Here is a 17,523-nt window from a genome sequence, read left to right as displayed (position 1 = left end):
CCCCTGTTCTTTACCCCCTTTAATAAACTCTTGTACTGCCCTTCCAAATCCCTCACCCCTCCATACCCTGTAGGAAAAGACCAAATATCATATCTGTCTTTAGGTATATAAAATTTTGAAGTGAGAGGAGATTGGATACCTTGAAGAGTTTGAAGATGTCACCCTTGGGACAATATGGAAATGGGATGCTATTCCCAAGCCACAACCAAAGGGGATTGTCATATGAGGAATTCCAAGAAGTGGCAGTAGGGCCCCCTCCTTGCGATAGCTTTTGCAATTATTCCTGTATATTGAGGGATATATGAAAGCTAATTTGCACATACTTTGGAAACATGCTGTATTTTAAAAAGTGACTATGATTTCGACTGAAACGTGAGTGAAGATTTGATACCATTGTCTTGAGGATCCTGTTGACCCTTCAAAAGTACTTCATGAACAAAACAGTTTTTTACATTGGGACCAGACAGGAAGTTAAAAAACAACATTACTATCTCCTCTTTTCCTTCAGCCATCTAGGCTTTGGAACTTGTCCCAGAGTTTGATAAAATCCATTGTGCTGCTTGGTTAGAATTAGATTTGTGATGATCCCCCTACCTCAATCCTAAATGTCACCTTGATAGAGACGAAAAAAGTGTTGTCGTATTTATAGCTGTCGATGGAATTTCTAGGAGCTTAGGTGGTTGACTACTCTTACCTTCTTTTTTTTTAAATTTAATTTATTTATTTAACATAGTTAGTTTTCAGCATTGGTTTTCATAAGAGTTTGAATTACAAATTTTCCTCCCCATTTCCCCACGCCAAGATGGCATATATTCTGGTTGCCCTGTTCCCCAGTCAGCCCTCCCTTCTGTCACCCCCCACTCCCCTCCCTCTCCCCTTTCCCTTCCCCTCTTGTAGGGGCAGACTCTCTTACCTTCGAATGAAAATATTTTGGCTATTTCTCATTAACCAACCTCACATCATTCTTGTAGGATCCAAAATGGTTACCAAAATACTGCATCCTGTCTTCTAAGAGTTTATTTTGGGGGAACCTGTAACAGACTAGGGAGACTGGCTTATCTTTTTAGGTGGCATACTAATATTAATGATAAAATTGCAAAATATTGCTGTAATAATTCTTCATTTATTTCCCATTGTTAAGGTAATGTTTTAGGTCAAATGCAAGAAATTACAAAATACTTTGAATTCCTGTACTTTAAAATGTTTTTCTATGTCAGGTTCAGTGACTACGTATTTCTAGTCCAGGATATGTAATGTAGCCTGTTCTTAGCATCAGAATTTCCTCTTAAAATATGCAATTTTAAAAGTTGTTTTTTTTTTAAACAAAGGGAAGAGTGACTTATATTTTCCTTTTTGGCATGATAATTTCTGAAAAGTAGGTCTCTGAAACTGCAAAATGATTTGATCCTTTCTATTTGAATAGACTATTTATGTTCGAGAACTAGTCAACCTGAACTTTGTATCCTTGGTACATATAATATGACTCTCTTCCTTTGACTGTCCCAATTATTTTGCTTATTGTTTTCCTGTAATGAAAACATTCCCCATGGTTAGCCCATATGATGCTTATGTCATTCCATATGACCTTCTGGAAATGTATTGATCTGGTGACTTAAGACAGTTATTTTGACTCATACTGCATTCTGGATACAATATTCTGGCAGGGGTGATCTATTTTTTTTAAATTACTCTCTAAATCCTCAGTACTTTCCCATTGGAAGCCTCTCTCCATCATATAACGTTATCTGTTCTCCCTGCTTGCCAGAGAGGTAGGGTCAGTAACTCAATCTCCCCTTTCCCATTTACCTTATGATTCCTGTCACCAAAGTTTTACTGTATTCATCTGCCCTTTGATTCTGATTGCCACCTCCCTAAACTTTCTTAGCCAGTAAGTTATAATGATGTTAATGATATTATTAACCCGTCAGTTGTAATATATTATGCAAGATTGTGCCTGAAGATTATGTATATGTTCGTATCTTCCCTGTATCTTCATCATCATTTCCATAGCCTGTACATGTAATTATTTTCATGTCATCTCCCCCCTTAAGACTTGAGTGCAGGGCCTGTCAGTTGCCTTTCTTTGTATACCCAGCACTTAGCATAGGGCTTGCACCTTAAGCCTTAATAAATGCTTATTGACAGTCTGACTGAAATTGAGAGAGGAAGTATTTGAAGTTGGGAAGCCTAACTTTTCTTTCATTTTTCCAGTGCTGTTGCAGCCTTTAATATTACGTATTTTTGCAAAACCTAAGCATGTTCTTTATATATCACATATTTAATTGTAATGTACTGATATTTGCCAGCGTTTGTCAGTTGTCAGTACTTTAAAGTGTTTAAATTTCAGAATGTCTAAAAGCAGCCGTATGGCAATACAAAAATTTTTCAATGTCTCACAAAAGTTTTCAAGTAACTGTCATATTGGTTTTGGGAATTTTGTGTGGGGAGTAGAAATTTAGTTAGAAATGTTGATTTATAAAATTTTTCATTCCTTTATTCAGGGCCTTCACTATTTTGTTGTGATGTGTTGATGATCTCCAGCCATCAGATTATGTCAGGAGGACGGGACATGTTAGAGCCCCTAGTATACACTCCTGAATTCTTCATTGCAGTCGGAATTGCTCAGCTTTATTCTGGATCATGTCTTCATTGACCAGGATGATGATAACAATAGTGCAGGTAATCTTCATAATATAAGTTCAGGTAAAAGGTATAGTTACTGAAGATTTTGAGCTACATTTTTCTTTTTGAAAAAATACTTAATAGCCCAGAATACTGTAACTGCAAGCAAAGTGGGTTTTTTTTTTTTGCTGTTTTGTTTTTTTGGTTTCTGTAATACATTAAGTGCTTAATGGATACAGATATATAGTGCTCAAATGCTCTGACTTTTCAGTAGGGCCTTTTACTTATCTTGGCACTTAAAGATTTCATTAATTCCAATAAAACAATGTAGTACTATGTAGCATTATTTCTGAAAAAAAATAAATTTCTTCTAGATCCCTTTTAAAAATACCTCTTGATATTATAAATAGACCTTCAAGTAATTTTCAGAATTGGTTTCTGAGTTATTCTAGAATAGTCAAGATAATACAAAATATTCTGGGGAAAAATTATGCCAGGTCTCTGTATTTAACCAAAATTTCGAAGACAATTTGATTTTCCTCTTACAGCCTTTTCAGGTAATGGTAATATGATGATTTTATTATTTCTCACATTTTTGATGTTAGACTCTACTTAAAACTTAATACCAGCATGTTTATAAACATACATACCCATAAATTATTGTAAGCTGGAATCTAAAGATATAGGACTGTTAAGATTTTAAAAAGATGTAGGTTAAAGATTTTTCGTCACATAACAAACATAATTTATGATTTTCCCAAAATGTGTAATTATGAGGGCTCGCTCCCTGGAGGTCAATAGGGGGTGTGTGTGTGTGTGTGTGTGTGTGTGTGCGCGCGCGCGCATGTATGTATGTATGTATGTATGTATGTATGTATGTATTTTCAGCTTTTTGGAATACACGAGGTAATCGGAACTAAACAAAGATGTTTAGAGTAGCATCCTTTACTATGGATTTTCAAAGTTAGAAAGGACCTCAGAGATCATCTTGTTTGGACATCATAAAGTTCAAGTCACAGAATCGCCATATTGGTAAGGGATCTCTGAGGTCATTTAGCGTAACTCTTGCAGTTCTGTGCGGTTCTATATTCTTGATTCATTGTGGAGCTCCTTGTGGGTGTTGATCTCTTAGCTTAGGTACCATTTGAACAAGCTTAATTATCTTTTTTCCCAGATTAAGTGTCTCAAATTAGAAAGAGGAAGTAGAGGGAAGCAAGTGCTTTTCCTGTGGCATGCTACCTTTAGTAAGAATGCAATTAAACAGCATGGGAGGTGATAAAAGTCTACAGAACTCAGATAGGGATTGAAAAAAAAAGAGCATTCTGGGATGACAAATAGTGACATAATCATCTTAAATGTTTGACTCCAGCCATAATCATTATATTACTGCATAGTACAATAATTGATACCTATAATAGTGATCTTGAATTGTCAGAAAAAAATTATATTCCCTATATTTTGTTTGTAAGCTATGTATAAAACTCAAATTCGTTAAAAATGAAAACAAAAATGCTCTCAAAGAGTATATACCTATCCATTGGTTTCAGTTCTGCAAGCATAGACCACACCCCCTCTTTATTTTGGGAGTTGATCATTTAGAACTGATATGCTATGGCCCAAACTTCAGATAAGCCTTTTTGTAATTAAGGCTGGTTCTTATGGGGACCATTCTTAAAGGCTTTCTGGCTTATTAGGACCTGCCAGGCTCTGCCAGCACAGCTTGAGAATCCTGGCTCACCTCCATTTGACAGTGAGACATCATGGGAGGACTTGAGTGGAGGAGTGGGTTTGAACTTAACTGTTAGGGAAAATTCACTGTCCCTTTTCCAGCAGATTTGTAAGAAACTTGTATCCTTTTTTTGAACAGATGTTTTTCAGTGTTAGCTTAAATCATAGTATTGAATAAGTAACTAAAAACATCTCATAGTTTAATACTTCGGACTTTTTTCAGATGGACAGCAGGATGATGAAGCAAGTAAAATTGAAGCACTGCACAAGCGGAGAAATTTACTTGCAGCTTTTTGTAAACTAATTGTATATACTGTGGTGGAAATGAATACAGCTGCAGATATTTTCAAGCAGTACATGAAGGTAAATATGAATATTTGTAACAGAATATCTTTCTGTTTTGGAGAATGTACTATTTTGTTCATGAAGTCTACCTTGATCCTTTCCCTGGCCCATCCTCTTCCTTCATTGTTGTACTAGAACTGACTTGCATGTGGTACTTAGTAAATAAATAATAGCATTTCATGGAAAAGATATTTGGCATTTCTTTTTTGCTTGAAGGCAATTTGGGTTTTTATTTTGTAAGATTGTAGAGCTTATTGTTAGTATTTTGGAGCCTGGACTATAGTCTTGCAGGCCCAGAAACTCATTTTTATCTTATTACCCAGGGGTGATCAGGTACTAGGGGAATAATTTATGCTAACCAAATTCACAAGAGGGATTTATAAACCAGAATGCCAATTTATTAATTTACTGTGGGAGATACATTGCAACCAGAATACTAATTCTCAATACCCAGTGCACCCCAAGCTAGCTGGGAAACCAAATTACCAATTTCGACGGTTACATTGTAAGTATGGAATCAATGCAAAGGGAATTGGATAGTGTTATGAGGTACTTTAGGCTACAATAAAGCCCAGATTATTTCTGTTCTCCCATTGAGTATACCTTTCTATTGATCAGAATTTTCTTTTTCACCAGATAGTGTTTCTTCACCTTGGACAGGGTGTACAAATGTTTCATTCCTGCTCCCTTTTCCAGATTCCAGGTTGATAAACAATAACATTTAAATTTATCGCAAACTATCAGCTGACCTTGGATTATAAAGTACTTCCATGCGTATCTTATTTATTGTTTACAATAAGCCTTTCTAGGTAGGTAGGGCATCATTTGTTCCCATTTAGAAGTGTGGAGTCTGAGTCTGGGAATTTGTGGCTTTCACAAAACCACAGAACTAATTAGTGGCAAGGCCAGAATGAGAATACAGTTCTGATGTCCACCTCAACTTTCTTTCCACTATCCTTTACTGTCTGTCTACCAATCACAAATGTTTCTTTTTGATGTAAAGTTCACTTAATACATGCAAATTTCTTTTCTAGTATTACAATGATTATGGAGATATTATAAAAGAAACAATGAGTAAGACAAGGCAGATAGACAAAATCCAGTGTGCAAAGACGCTTATTCTCAGTTTACAGCAGGTAAGAATGAATAATTTTAAGTATTTAATTATTGATTCTTTCAGAAACATTGTTTAATATTCAAACCAAGAAACCTTTTTTTCCCTAAATAAATCACATGCCAATTTGCCTCTAAAGAGAAAAAATTCAGAACAGCAATAACCCCTTCTAGTTTGATAGCCATGTAATGTGCTGGGCTTTGTTTCATCTTTTTATATTTGTATACATTAGGTTCATAATTGTGTTGAAACGACCAGGAAATAGTATTGCCTTGGCTTAACTAAAAAGATCTAAAGAGGATAACTGATGCCAGCTTAAAGTGCTTCTTTATTAATTTGTATGATATTAAATATTGATTACAGATTAGGTATAGAAGTGTTTATACTAATTATTATTAGCAACCCAAAAAAACCCCAAATTTTTTCTTTGATTCCAAACAGCTTTTCAACGAAATGATACAAGAAAATGGGTATAATTTTGACAGATCTTCACCAACATTCAGTGGTATTAAAGAACTTGCACGACGTTTTGCTTTAACTTTTGGACTTGATCAGTTGAAAACAAGAGAAGCCATCGCCATGTTACACAAGTAATTTCCCAATATTTTACTTGAATTCTACTAACCATAATGGCTGCCATTAATTAACATAATACTTTAAAAGTTTTTAAGCATACATATACTTGTTTGTTCCTCATGACAAACCTGTGAGGGTAGGGAGTTCAAATATCACCCTTATTTTATGGATTATGAAAATGAGGCTCAGAGACGGGAAGGTGACTTGCCCAGTGTCATGGAGTTAGTAAGTGGTAGAGCTGGGGCAAGAATCCTGGTTCCTTGGCTTCAGATCTAGTGCTCTTTCCACTGTCCTACGCTCTATATATTGCAGGTGTTTTTAAAATTGAGATTTGAATCTTTTTCAGAATTGAGAAAATTGTTGGACTGATATATACTTTAGTATATGGGCTTGTCTTCTAACAAATTCTCCATTCTTAGGATTAAAAAAGTAGATCTAGTGATACCTCAGTTAGTGAATCTGGAAATGAAGCTCCTTTATAAGATAAACCACACACCAAATCTTCATAAATCATAGGAAGTAGGGATATACATGCATTCAGGCATGACAACAAATATCTCTCTGTACAATTTCTATTTCTTCTTACTTCAAAGTAAAGAGTGCTGATCGTAGGCAACGTTGGGTAGTATGGGAAGTTTCTTTTGTGCCCTCAGTAGCCTTTCTTGTAACTGTTTTTCATCCCATGGTAATTATGCCCCGTTATTTAGTAAAATAGCACATGATGTGATATCAGTTGTATTATATTGAATGAGCAGTTCTCAATGATTTATCTAACCTAGGTATAGACACTTGTTTTATCTATTTACCTGTACTTTTACCTTTATGTAATGAAAGACTTTGCCCACATCCCTATCTCTCCAATTAAAAGAATTTTAGAAATTACAAAGCAGGTCAGGCGATATTCTTTGTTTGGCAAGAGTCCCCTGCAATTACTGATATCAAAAGTACTCTTTCCCACTCCCAAAACAGTGAGCTTGCATTCATTGTCAGGCAGCCTGTCTTACCTTCAGACCTTTCATTTACAACTACAAGTCAAGGCACCTTTCCTAATTTGAACTCTTTTCCTACCTTTGCCCTTGAGTTCCAAGATCCGTACCTTTTGTATTATTTTCCTTTAGTAACCCTGGGCTTCTTCTCCTCTCCTACCCTCTTAGAATATATTGTGCTTCTCGTTATCTTAATAAAGTCACTGCTGGTGTGTCTGTAATTGGAGTGCAACCTCTTTCTTTGAAGTATTGCTGTACTCCCAGGTATCACTCCAGGCATTGTGGGAAGTCTAGTTACACTGTTATTGAACTTTTTGTTCATTTTGTTACTGCTGGTTTGCCATTTTGTCCCTTCTCTACCTAAACGTCAGTAAATGGTTTGATCATAAAAGAGTACATTTCTACAGCTGACTTAACTGCTTTATTTTACTATGAATTTGTGATTTCATCAGCGTGGCTACTCTTGACACAAGTGTAGTTTGCAACCTCACCATGCATGCTGCCTTTTTCAATGTGATTCTTGTCTGTATCCTTCCTTAAATCCTCTACTTACAGCCTCTGCAGGCTACCTTGTGGGTCATAGTATGATACTATCCTAACGTTCTTATAATGTAGAATGTTCAGTTTCTTTGGGTTAGTCCCCTACCTGGAAGGATTTGAATTCTTCCTGGGTGAGATGCAAAGAACATCCCAGATGTGATATAATTATACCATATCTGTATTGTTTTTAGGAAAGATAGGATTATCCTGGCCAGTAAATCAAGAAATAAAATAATTGCTCTTTCTCACTTGTCACCGTTTTTCTTTCATCCACTTCTTATTTGTATATCTGAATCTAGAGACACAGATATAAATCCATTCTATCCAGCTTGTTAGTGGAAAAATTATCCAGAAACATTTCTTCCATTCTATATCACATTTGAATAATACTCTTTCAGATATTCATTGTGTCCTTTTCTTTCTAGGGATGGGATAGAATTTGCATTTAAGGAACCTAATCCACAAGGTGAAAGCCATCCACCTTTAAATTTGGCATTTCTTGATATTTTGAGTGAATTTTCTTCTAAACTTCTCCGACAAGATAAAAGAACAGTGTAAGTATTTAATATCTGTCCTCCAACTAATATATTTAATTTTGGGAATTCAAAAGCAAGACATTATGCATTTTATGCTTTCTCTTTGCATTGAATTCCAGGATTGCATTAAGGCTTAATATGCTCTAATAACAGTAAGCATAGGTATGCTCCTAGCTTAAAGCTGTTGGAACTGTATTTTTGAACAATTTTATCTATTAAGAATATTGTTGATGTTTTTAAACAAGACTATCATGTTTACTTGCTCAGTATCCCTTTTTAAAATGTTGAGAGAGGTATTCAGAGAGTTTCTAGTTAGCTTCCTTAGATATATTGAAATAGTATCAAATAAACTTTATCTTGAAAGTCTCATCCCTTTTAAAATTTGAAAATAATCTCAAAAAATGCAGTACAACTATATAGATTTTCTTCACCCCTGGTTTGGGGGGGGGAAGGGACTAATTCAGTTACATGCTCTAATTTAGAGAGACTTTGTAGACAACCTGGATGAAGTGCAGTATCTTCTATGACTTATCCTTTCTTTTACCTGGGAAAAAAAGAATACGATATTGATCTGAGAATCAAACACGCAGTATTGTCTTATTAAAGTCTCAAATAATGACTTTTAGAGCCCTTCTACAACATACATGAAAGAGAAGACCTGGCAATCCTTTACAGTATCCATACAGTTGAAGTGATGAGTATTTTTCTTTGGTATTGTTCTATCCTGCATAGACACTGTATCTTATACACCCTAAATTGAACCAAATCACTTAAACCTGGTCTTCGAATTTTTCACGTAAGAGGAATAATCATGTCTTGTATAACAAAACATTGAAGAAACTAAATGGTTAACATTGCCTGGAAGTTTTTTTTTTTTGGGTGGGTGGGGGGGAAGACAAGGAAGAAAAGGATTATATATTTGTGCATGTGTGCATATGTATGTACATGTGGGTTTTAACACAGCAGCATAATCTTAGTGAAATCTTTTTGAAGGTAAACATGACTACAGGAAAGGATTTTATAATAAAGATTTTACAGTTGAAACGTAAAATGTGTTGTGCCAAACACTTTAGCAAGCTCCTTCCATCTCAGATTTTAGTTTCCAAGCCACTAGGATTATGTGATGATGTATGAATTTTATTTGAATAGGAAAACATTTGTAATCATTATTACTTCTCCTTAAGGTATGTTTATCTAGAAAAGTTCATGACCTTCCAGATGTCACTCCGAAGAGAAGATGTGTGGCTACCTTTGATGTCTTATAGGAATTCTTTATTAGCTGGAGGTGATGATGACACCATGTCAGTCATCAGTGGAATTAGCAGTCGGGGATCAACTGTGAGGAATAAAAAAACAAAGCCAGCAACAGGAAAACGAAAATTACCTGAAGGTTAAGTATCCTTCCTTCATTAAGTATCCCTCCTTCCTTTCTTATTATCCCTGAAGACATTTATACCCTCAATGTGAAAACATTACTTTTTTTTTAAAGGTGCATTTCAATTTTGATTGGACAAATCTAGTGTTTTACAGTATCTGTTGAATGAAAAAGTTGGAATGGTTCTTTGAAAATTACCTTATTCCAACTGACTTCTCCAATGACAAGAATGGAAATTCATGTCTTCTAGTCCACGAGTCCCTTCATACTATGTATAGCAGACTACTGCCTATAATATGTGTCATGAGATGTTAATCTGTATAGATTTCTTGGCTTCTTAGTCCTTTAGTTAATATTTTGAATTTTCATTTGATCATCTTGCAGATGAAGTTTGCACTAAGTGTTCTTAGATAATCTATTTTACAGATGAGAGGACTGAAGCTCAAATAGGTGAAGTTACTTGCCAGGATCACACAGCCAATAAATGTCAGGCCAGGAATTTAACCTAGATCTTCAAGTCCTGCCCCTACTCTTCACTATGCCGTACTTACCTTTATCACTGGAAAATGAGTGAATCTGGTGATTTGGAGGTTTAGGCTGTAGGCATCTTCTGCTTTTTAGATGAAGCCTACTTACAGAACTTACCTTATTAATTACATCTGTCCAGGATTTGGCAGCTAGCACCTAATGACAAGAAAAATGAAATATAATTCTTTAAAAGGAATAAAGCAGTGAAAAATGGGTACCGATCTCCTAGCAACTTGCTTGAGAGTCTGTATAATTCATTTACTCTCAATATACCTCTTTCCTTTAAAATGGGTTACTGTTTTTCTGCTAACGGAGAACAGTGACCTAAACAATCCAAATCCCATTTCTCTGTGACTTTGGAGGGAATGTTGTATTGATAAAATAAAGTGGTTTTTAGCTCTCACAGTGCATTGTGTTGGGGAAGCCAATTGATTGTTCCATTCGATATTTCTGTTCAGTGTCTCCTTAGAGCACTGTACAGTTTGTAGACTTACAATAGGCTAGATCAATGGCATTCCTGAGGTTTTAAGGTTCAGATAATAGACACTCATATTTTACATATTTAGCATTATTTAATATTAAGAGAGAAAAGTTTTTCTGGAGTATTTATTTTATAAATATTTTTCCTTCTGCTCTGAGTGTCTGACATTTGGTAAGGTAGGACCCTTCAAGCTATTCTTCAGTTCTCAAGCTTAGTTCTGTGGATCCTTTGTGCTCATTATCTTTTAAGAGAAATAAGATACAGTCTAGTTTCTGACTATTGCTGCTACTTATTAGGTTGCACTGTAGAGGGTGATACCCTTCTTGTACTGAATCTCTTTCTTCTGTAGTTATTTTAAAGAATGTAATAAAATACTGATGTGTCTTCCATAGATCGGGAGTATGTTGGCACTGCATCCTATGTATGGACTTCTCATCAGCCCCTATAAAATTATTGTCCTTTAATTCCCTTTGACCCTCACAAGCTCATTTCTCTGTGGTCATTATCTGTAAAGGCATAGATTGTAAGCTTCTTGTGGGAAGACACTCTTTTTTTATCTTGTATGCTCCAATGCACTGCACAGTGCATTGAAAGTCTCCCTTGTTGCTTTTCATAAGAAGGAACATTTTGGGTTCTCTTTAAAATTCTGGTGGTATACACTGCTAATTCTCTGGGACTCTTCTTGTGTTGGAATTATTGTTATAACTCATTCCTTCACTGTTTTAGCATAAAATGATTTTATTTTTGAGTTGCCAGATATTTAATCTATATGTACTGATGGCATGGGTATCTCTTTTTATGCCTCACTTAATACTAACAATAAGAGTATTATCATGGTAATTTTTGTTGGCATATTTTATAGAGTAATAAAATTTTAACATTTGAATAGGCTATACACTCTGTTGGATCAGAGTCTACAAGGTAACATTTTACTCTTCTGAATTCTAAAAAAAATGACTTTTTTATAGTCACCAAGCAGTGCTTTGTTTTCTCTGTAGCTATCAGTCATTGTGACTACAAATATGTGTTCTCCTATACAATATATTTTGTGATGACCTTCATATTATCAGGGATGCTCTTTATTCTCAGATTTTCTTAAGATGAAAAAGAAGTGATGTTCACTGGATCACTTCTTTTTAGTAGTTGGATCAGACACTATTTTTTCCTATCATGCAGTGTCTCTTTCAGATGTCATGAGAATCAATTTTCAGTGCCCTTAAAATTGTATCACGTACTACACAGGCCTGCTCTTTATTTACTTGGTCTGGTCTAGCTTCTCTTCTTTGTTTTTTTTTATAGAGTCCAAATGTGGTATCTCCACTAATATTGATGAAAAAGTTTACAGAAATTTTGACAGATCTTTTCCATTTTAGATTTCTATTATTTTCCTTCCATTTTCATTATTAAATGCTCCAGGTCTTAAATTTATACTTACCCCAAACTTTCTGAAGACTCTTTCCCCTTTCTCCCCATTACTTCTTGCTCTTTTATAAAATAGTATTACTCATAATTTTCCCCATCTTCTGTCGAAATTTGCAAATGAGTTTTTCTTCGAAAGTGACGGAATTTTTTTGCCTTCTTTAAAAAGGAAATGAAATGTTTGCTGGTTGAAGTAGTTTCTTGATTCTTTTGGTTTTATTATGATGACAAGGTATTGAAAATGCTTATTGATTGAAACATTCATTGGAAATGGTGATAGCTTGAGTTGACAAGTGAATAAATCAATGGAAAAGCATTTATTAAGCACTTACTATGTGCCAGGCCCTGTGCCAAGAGCTTGGGATATCAATTTAAAAAGTAAGATGTCTGTTTACTCTTCTGAATTCTAAAAAAAATGACTTTTTGTAGTCACCAAGCAGTGCTTTGTTTTCTCTGTAGCTATCAGTCATTGTGACTACAAATATGTGTTCTCCTATACAATATATTTTGTGATGACCTTCATATTATCAGGGATGTTGTGATGACTTTCATATTATCAGACCATTGTGCCTGATCTGTTGGGCACCAGATAACTAATGTAACACACACATTCTCTCTCTCTCTCTCTCTCTCTCTCTCTCTCTCTCTCTCTCCCTCTCTCTCTCTCTCTCTCCCTCCCTCCCTCCCTCCCTCCCTCCCTCTCTCCCTCTCTCCCCCTCCCCTCTCTCTGTCTCTCTCATAGATGATTAAAAATGAACTTTTAATGCTAGAGTAGGTCTGGCTATTTTGACTGGTCATATCTTATAAAATCTGTTTATGATGTCTGTTGGTCACTATGCTTAATTGACGTTACTTACTTTCTTCCCTCCAGCTGAAGAAAGTAGTAGTAGTGATAGCATGTGGTTGAATAGAGAGCAGACAATGCACACCCCTGTTATGATGCAGACACCACAGCTTACTTCAACTATAATGAGAGAGCCTAAAAGATTACGACCAGAGGAGAACTACATGGGTGTCTATCCGATACAGCCGGAACACCATCCTACACCACTCGACTACAAGTAAGTACGATTGATCGTTTTCTGTGCTTTAAAATTATTAACAACATACCAAAAAAAAAAAGTTCAGTTAAAGAAGAATAAAATTCTCCTTGAAGCACGCAGGTAACATGGATGTTAGCTCAAAGACAACAAGAAGAAGCAGCCAGGCAGCAACAGGAGAGAGCAGCAATGAGCTATGTTAAGCTGCGAACTAACCTTCAGCATGCCATGTAAGTGAGAGGGCCATATTTTTGTAAGTCTGGGATTTTCTCTAATTCAATTTTAACATCCTTGAAATTGTGCCTGGTCTAAACCTTTCAGCAGTCATCCTGGTGTGGTGAAAAGAGCGTCAGAGTATTAGGATATCTTAGTTAATATATTTGAAATGTTCATCAAATCATTCAGATAACTCATCTGAAGAATGCGGATATATGCCTTGTTTGTTTCACAGGGTTGTCATGGGGGCCAAAGAATCTGAAAGTTGAGAACAACCAGATCTCATTGGCCATTTAGTATAAACTTTACACCAGAAATTCCACTATGACATACCTCACAAGTAGCTGTCTAACCTCTGCTTGAAGATCTCTAAGGTTGGGGAACTCAGTATCTCTCCAACTATCCCATCCTTTATTTGACAGTCTTTCATGACATCAGGCCTAAATTAGTTTTTTAAACTTCCACTGATTGCTTCTGGTTCTGTACTGTCGAGGCCAAAGACCCCTTTTCCACAAGATAGTCCTTCAGTATTCTTTTTGTAGGTTAAACATGCCTACTTCCATCAACCAGTCTTTATGACATACTCGTGGCCTGACAGTTTTCATGATTGTCCTCCTCTGCATATTCTCCGGTTTATCAGTACTCTTCTTTGACCATGATGACTGAACACAGTAATTCAGAGAAGGTTTGATGAGGGCACAGTACAAAAGGACTATCACCTCTTTATTCCTAAAAGCTATGCTCCCCTATGCAGTCCCAAATCATACATCACACTACTGACTCATTGAGCTTGCAGTCCACTAAACCCTGGATTTTTTTTTTTTCAGAATAATTGCTGTCTTAACCATCCTTCTCCCATGTTAATAAGTTAATTTTTTTTTGGTAGCCAAGTGCCAACTTTACATTTACACTTATTAAATATCACCTTAAAAGACCCTTATTAGAATCATCCTGTTGCATTAGTTAAAAGACTGGCATTAGAACCAGCAAGACCTGGATTCAAGTATCACCTTGGGTAATTCACTAAACCTCTCTAAGGTCTCTAGGAGATCTGGCACAATGGATACAACACTGGGCCTGGAGTCAAGAAGACCTGAATTCAAATCTAGCCTTAGACAGTTACTTGCCATGTGATCCTGGGCAAGTCATTTAACCTCTGTTTGACCCAGTTTCTTCATCTGTAAATTGGCAGCGTTGTTTTGAGGATCAAATGAGATAATAATTAGAAAGTACTTAGTACAGTACCTGCCGCATAAAAAGCACTATATGTTAGCTGTTGTTGCTGTGGTGGTTGTTATCGCTATTGATTAGAAGTGCATAGGCAGACTATTTCCTCATCAGGTGGTCCATTCTCTGTTCCTAACCATTATTATGATCAGTCAGGATCCTTTGGGATACTTATTTTGTCATCCAGTATATTGGCTGTTCCTCCCAGTTCATATCTATGCCTTGATGATACTGTTTTCTGTGGAATACTCCACTAGAGACCTATCATAAACAACCCTTTGAGACTGGTTACCCAGTCACTTCTGAATCCTTATGTCATATTTTCATCTAATCCATATCTTTCATCTTCTCCATAAGGAAGGATACTATGTGATAATGCCTTGTGAATATCCAGGTTAACTAAATTCATAGTGTCCTCCTCATTTACTAGTTTGATTATTCTGTGAAATTATGGAAATTATGTTGGTATTCTTGCAGGAGCCATGCTGCCCTTTGTAATCCTAGTTGGATTTTCTTTTACTTGACTATGCATATTTATTAAAAGGGTTTTGATTCCCCCATTCCCTCCACCCCGCAAAGGAAAGGAGGGGTATGCATTGGGTTGCCAACATTTTTTTTTAAAAAAAGGGTCATCAAAACACTTTTAAAGTACCCTTTAAAGAACAGAAGGAAGTTTAAAAGGAGACACAAACAGGGCAGCTTTGAAATTTACATGTTTATTATATAAGACTAGCAAACTTTCCATGGTAGAGATTTGCTGTTTCATTACAATGTTCTTTGTATAATGAAATGCTTATTTTATTTGGTGTTTATTAAATTCAGATAAAAAATCAAACTTACGATTTTCCCAGGGCAAAATCAAATCTCACTTTACAGATTATTCTCTTAACTTTTTTGAAAATCATAAGAATATTTGTGCTTTCCCTATTTTGTGCTCCCTTTCCTGTTTTCCATGCTCTTTCAAGTATTACTGGCAGTGATTTAGTGGTCATATCTGCCACTTATTTCAGGAGCCATGGATATAGTTCTTCTGGTCACTGATGCTTGAATTACTGAAAGGCAATTTAGTATTCCTACTATCATTTTAGTTATCCTGAGTGTCAATTCCCAGTTAATCATTTTAGATTTATGGAGCCAAATAGATAAAGGCATTTAAGAGTGCTTTGTAAAAGTATTTTTGCATTACATAAATGTAAGACAATTAACTTCAATGAATTGAGAAGCTACAAAAAAGTCTTCTTTGCTTTCTGTGTAAAAGATTACATTTCATAATAAGTAAAAGACATTTTCCCTCTGAAACTTTGATCTGGCTGGGATCTTTCCAAAAGTTTTTTTGTATCAGTTATTTAGAGTTTGTAATACATGTTTGTAATACATTTTCTTCTAAGGCAAAATAAAATTGAGAGTGGTTGAGCTTCTAAGGCTAACTCATAAAAATCTAACCCATAGTGTACCATACCCCATGTAAGAAGTGTTTTTTTGGGAAATGGTTTTGGTGTTCCAATTTTTGCTGACAGGACCATTAATTACTCAACCCCACACCTTGCCTCTGCTTCCCTGGCCATGTTGCAGGAATATGGCTTCCCTTGGCTCCATTTTACTTGTGGTAACTCTGTTCCCATCTGGTAGTTCTATTCTCTTTAAAGAGAAGCCTCAGGTAAAAGGATTATTGGTAGAAGAGGTAGGGAATGTGGTTTAATGGCATGAGAAGGGTAAGAACCTAGAGAAAGGGAACTCTGTAGTTTTCTTCCAGAATTAAGCCTTTGTGTACTTTGCTCCTTACCCTCTTTCTAGGTCTTTCTCATCTCATTTCTTTTCTTCTAAGGACTCCAAAGTCTTGCCTTTTTTCTTTTTAGCACTAGCAATAAAATGGAAACCATAGAGGGAATAAAAATGTTGCTTCGTTTCTCTTCTGTTACTCTCCTTTTAACTGGCATGTGGGCTCTCCCTGATTGAATAAAAATAATTTACATTTCATAGAATATCTAGACTCTCAATTGTGTACATTGGGTGAGTGTGATGTGTCCTGGTGATTGGTGGATGTACAGTAGATTTGTCCATGGAAGACCAATATTTAAATTCTGGCTCTTCCACTTTGTCCCTGATCTTGGACAAACTGTCTAATCTCCCCGGACCTCAGTTTTTTTGAATGAATTGGTTGGTTTAGACCAACCAGGTCCCTTCCAGCTTTAAATCTATGATCTAGTGATTAAGGCTGGAGAATTTTACAGGCGGTAGTGATATCAGACTCGAGTTGAACTAGAAGTGGAGCCTGCTACATTGGGGTTTGTCTTTTCCTCCTCTTTCTTCTTGCTGTGGTCCTGCCAGTACTACTCTAGGCATGAAATAAAGAGTACTTCTCTAGCAGTTGAGTAGAGAAGGGGAAAAAATACTAAACTGGAAGAAAAGGCAATTCTCTGATGACTTGAATAAGGGGGAACATAGTTGGCACCTGCTTATAAACACTTAAAGAAGCAGTAAACAACAGACAGTTCTTAAAGAATATATTTTGTATCATGATTAGAAAGAACATACTTTCATTCTGTGACTATTTAAGGTTGGAATGCTTTCTGGATTTTGAATTTCCAACCAAGCTTAAGTTTGTGAGTTTCTAGAGAGGGATGCTTTTTTTTTTTAAAAGCAGTGTTTTAAAAATTACTTTCCACTACATGCCATTTAGAATCAGGGATCAGGAAGAAACTCTTAAGCGTTAGTTAAGTCCAACCCTTATCTGAAGCATGAATCATCTTGTACAACACCCGTAACAAATGATAAGGGATTTAGACATTC

At 35.8% G+C, this 17,523-nt stretch overlaps 1 protein-coding gene across 4 annotated transcripts in view; it reads left to right on the top strand.

Moving 5' to 3' along the window:
* STAG2 (stromal antigen 2) overlaps nucleotides 1-17,523 on the top strand; it is a 127,712-nt gene that overhangs the window by 96,263 nt on the left and 13,926 nt on the right. For 3 of the 4 annotated variants that reach the window (XM_036740365.1, XM_036740367.1, XM_036740366.1), the window contains exons 25-31: nucleotides 4,574-4,713; nucleotides 5,730-5,831; nucleotides 6,251-6,399; nucleotides 8,337-8,465; nucleotides 9,632-9,837; nucleotides 13,122-13,311; nucleotides 13,407-13,520. In XM_036740365.1, the coding sequence (XP_036596260.1) occupies nucleotides 4,574-4,713; nucleotides 5,730-5,831; nucleotides 6,251-6,399; nucleotides 8,337-8,465; nucleotides 9,632-9,837; nucleotides 13,122-13,311; nucleotides 13,407-13,520 (1,030 nt within the window). The remainder of the gene's footprint in view (nucleotides 1-4,573; nucleotides 4,714-5,729; nucleotides 5,832-6,250; nucleotides 6,400-8,336; nucleotides 8,466-9,631; nucleotides 9,838-13,121; nucleotides 13,312-13,406; nucleotides 13,521-17,523) is intronic. The other variant, XM_036740369.1, reaches the window with a different exon arrangement.

Source organism: Trichosurus vulpecula, chromosome X (genome assembly GCF_011100635.1).
Source record: "Trichosurus vulpecula isolate mTriVul1 chromosome X, mTriVul1.pri, whole genome shotgun sequence".
In the NCBI taxonomy this organism is placed as follows: Eukaryota; Metazoa; Chordata; class Mammalia; order Diprotodontia; family Phalangeridae; genus Trichosurus; species Trichosurus vulpecula.
This window is presented reverse-complemented; position numbering and strand designations above follow the sequence as displayed.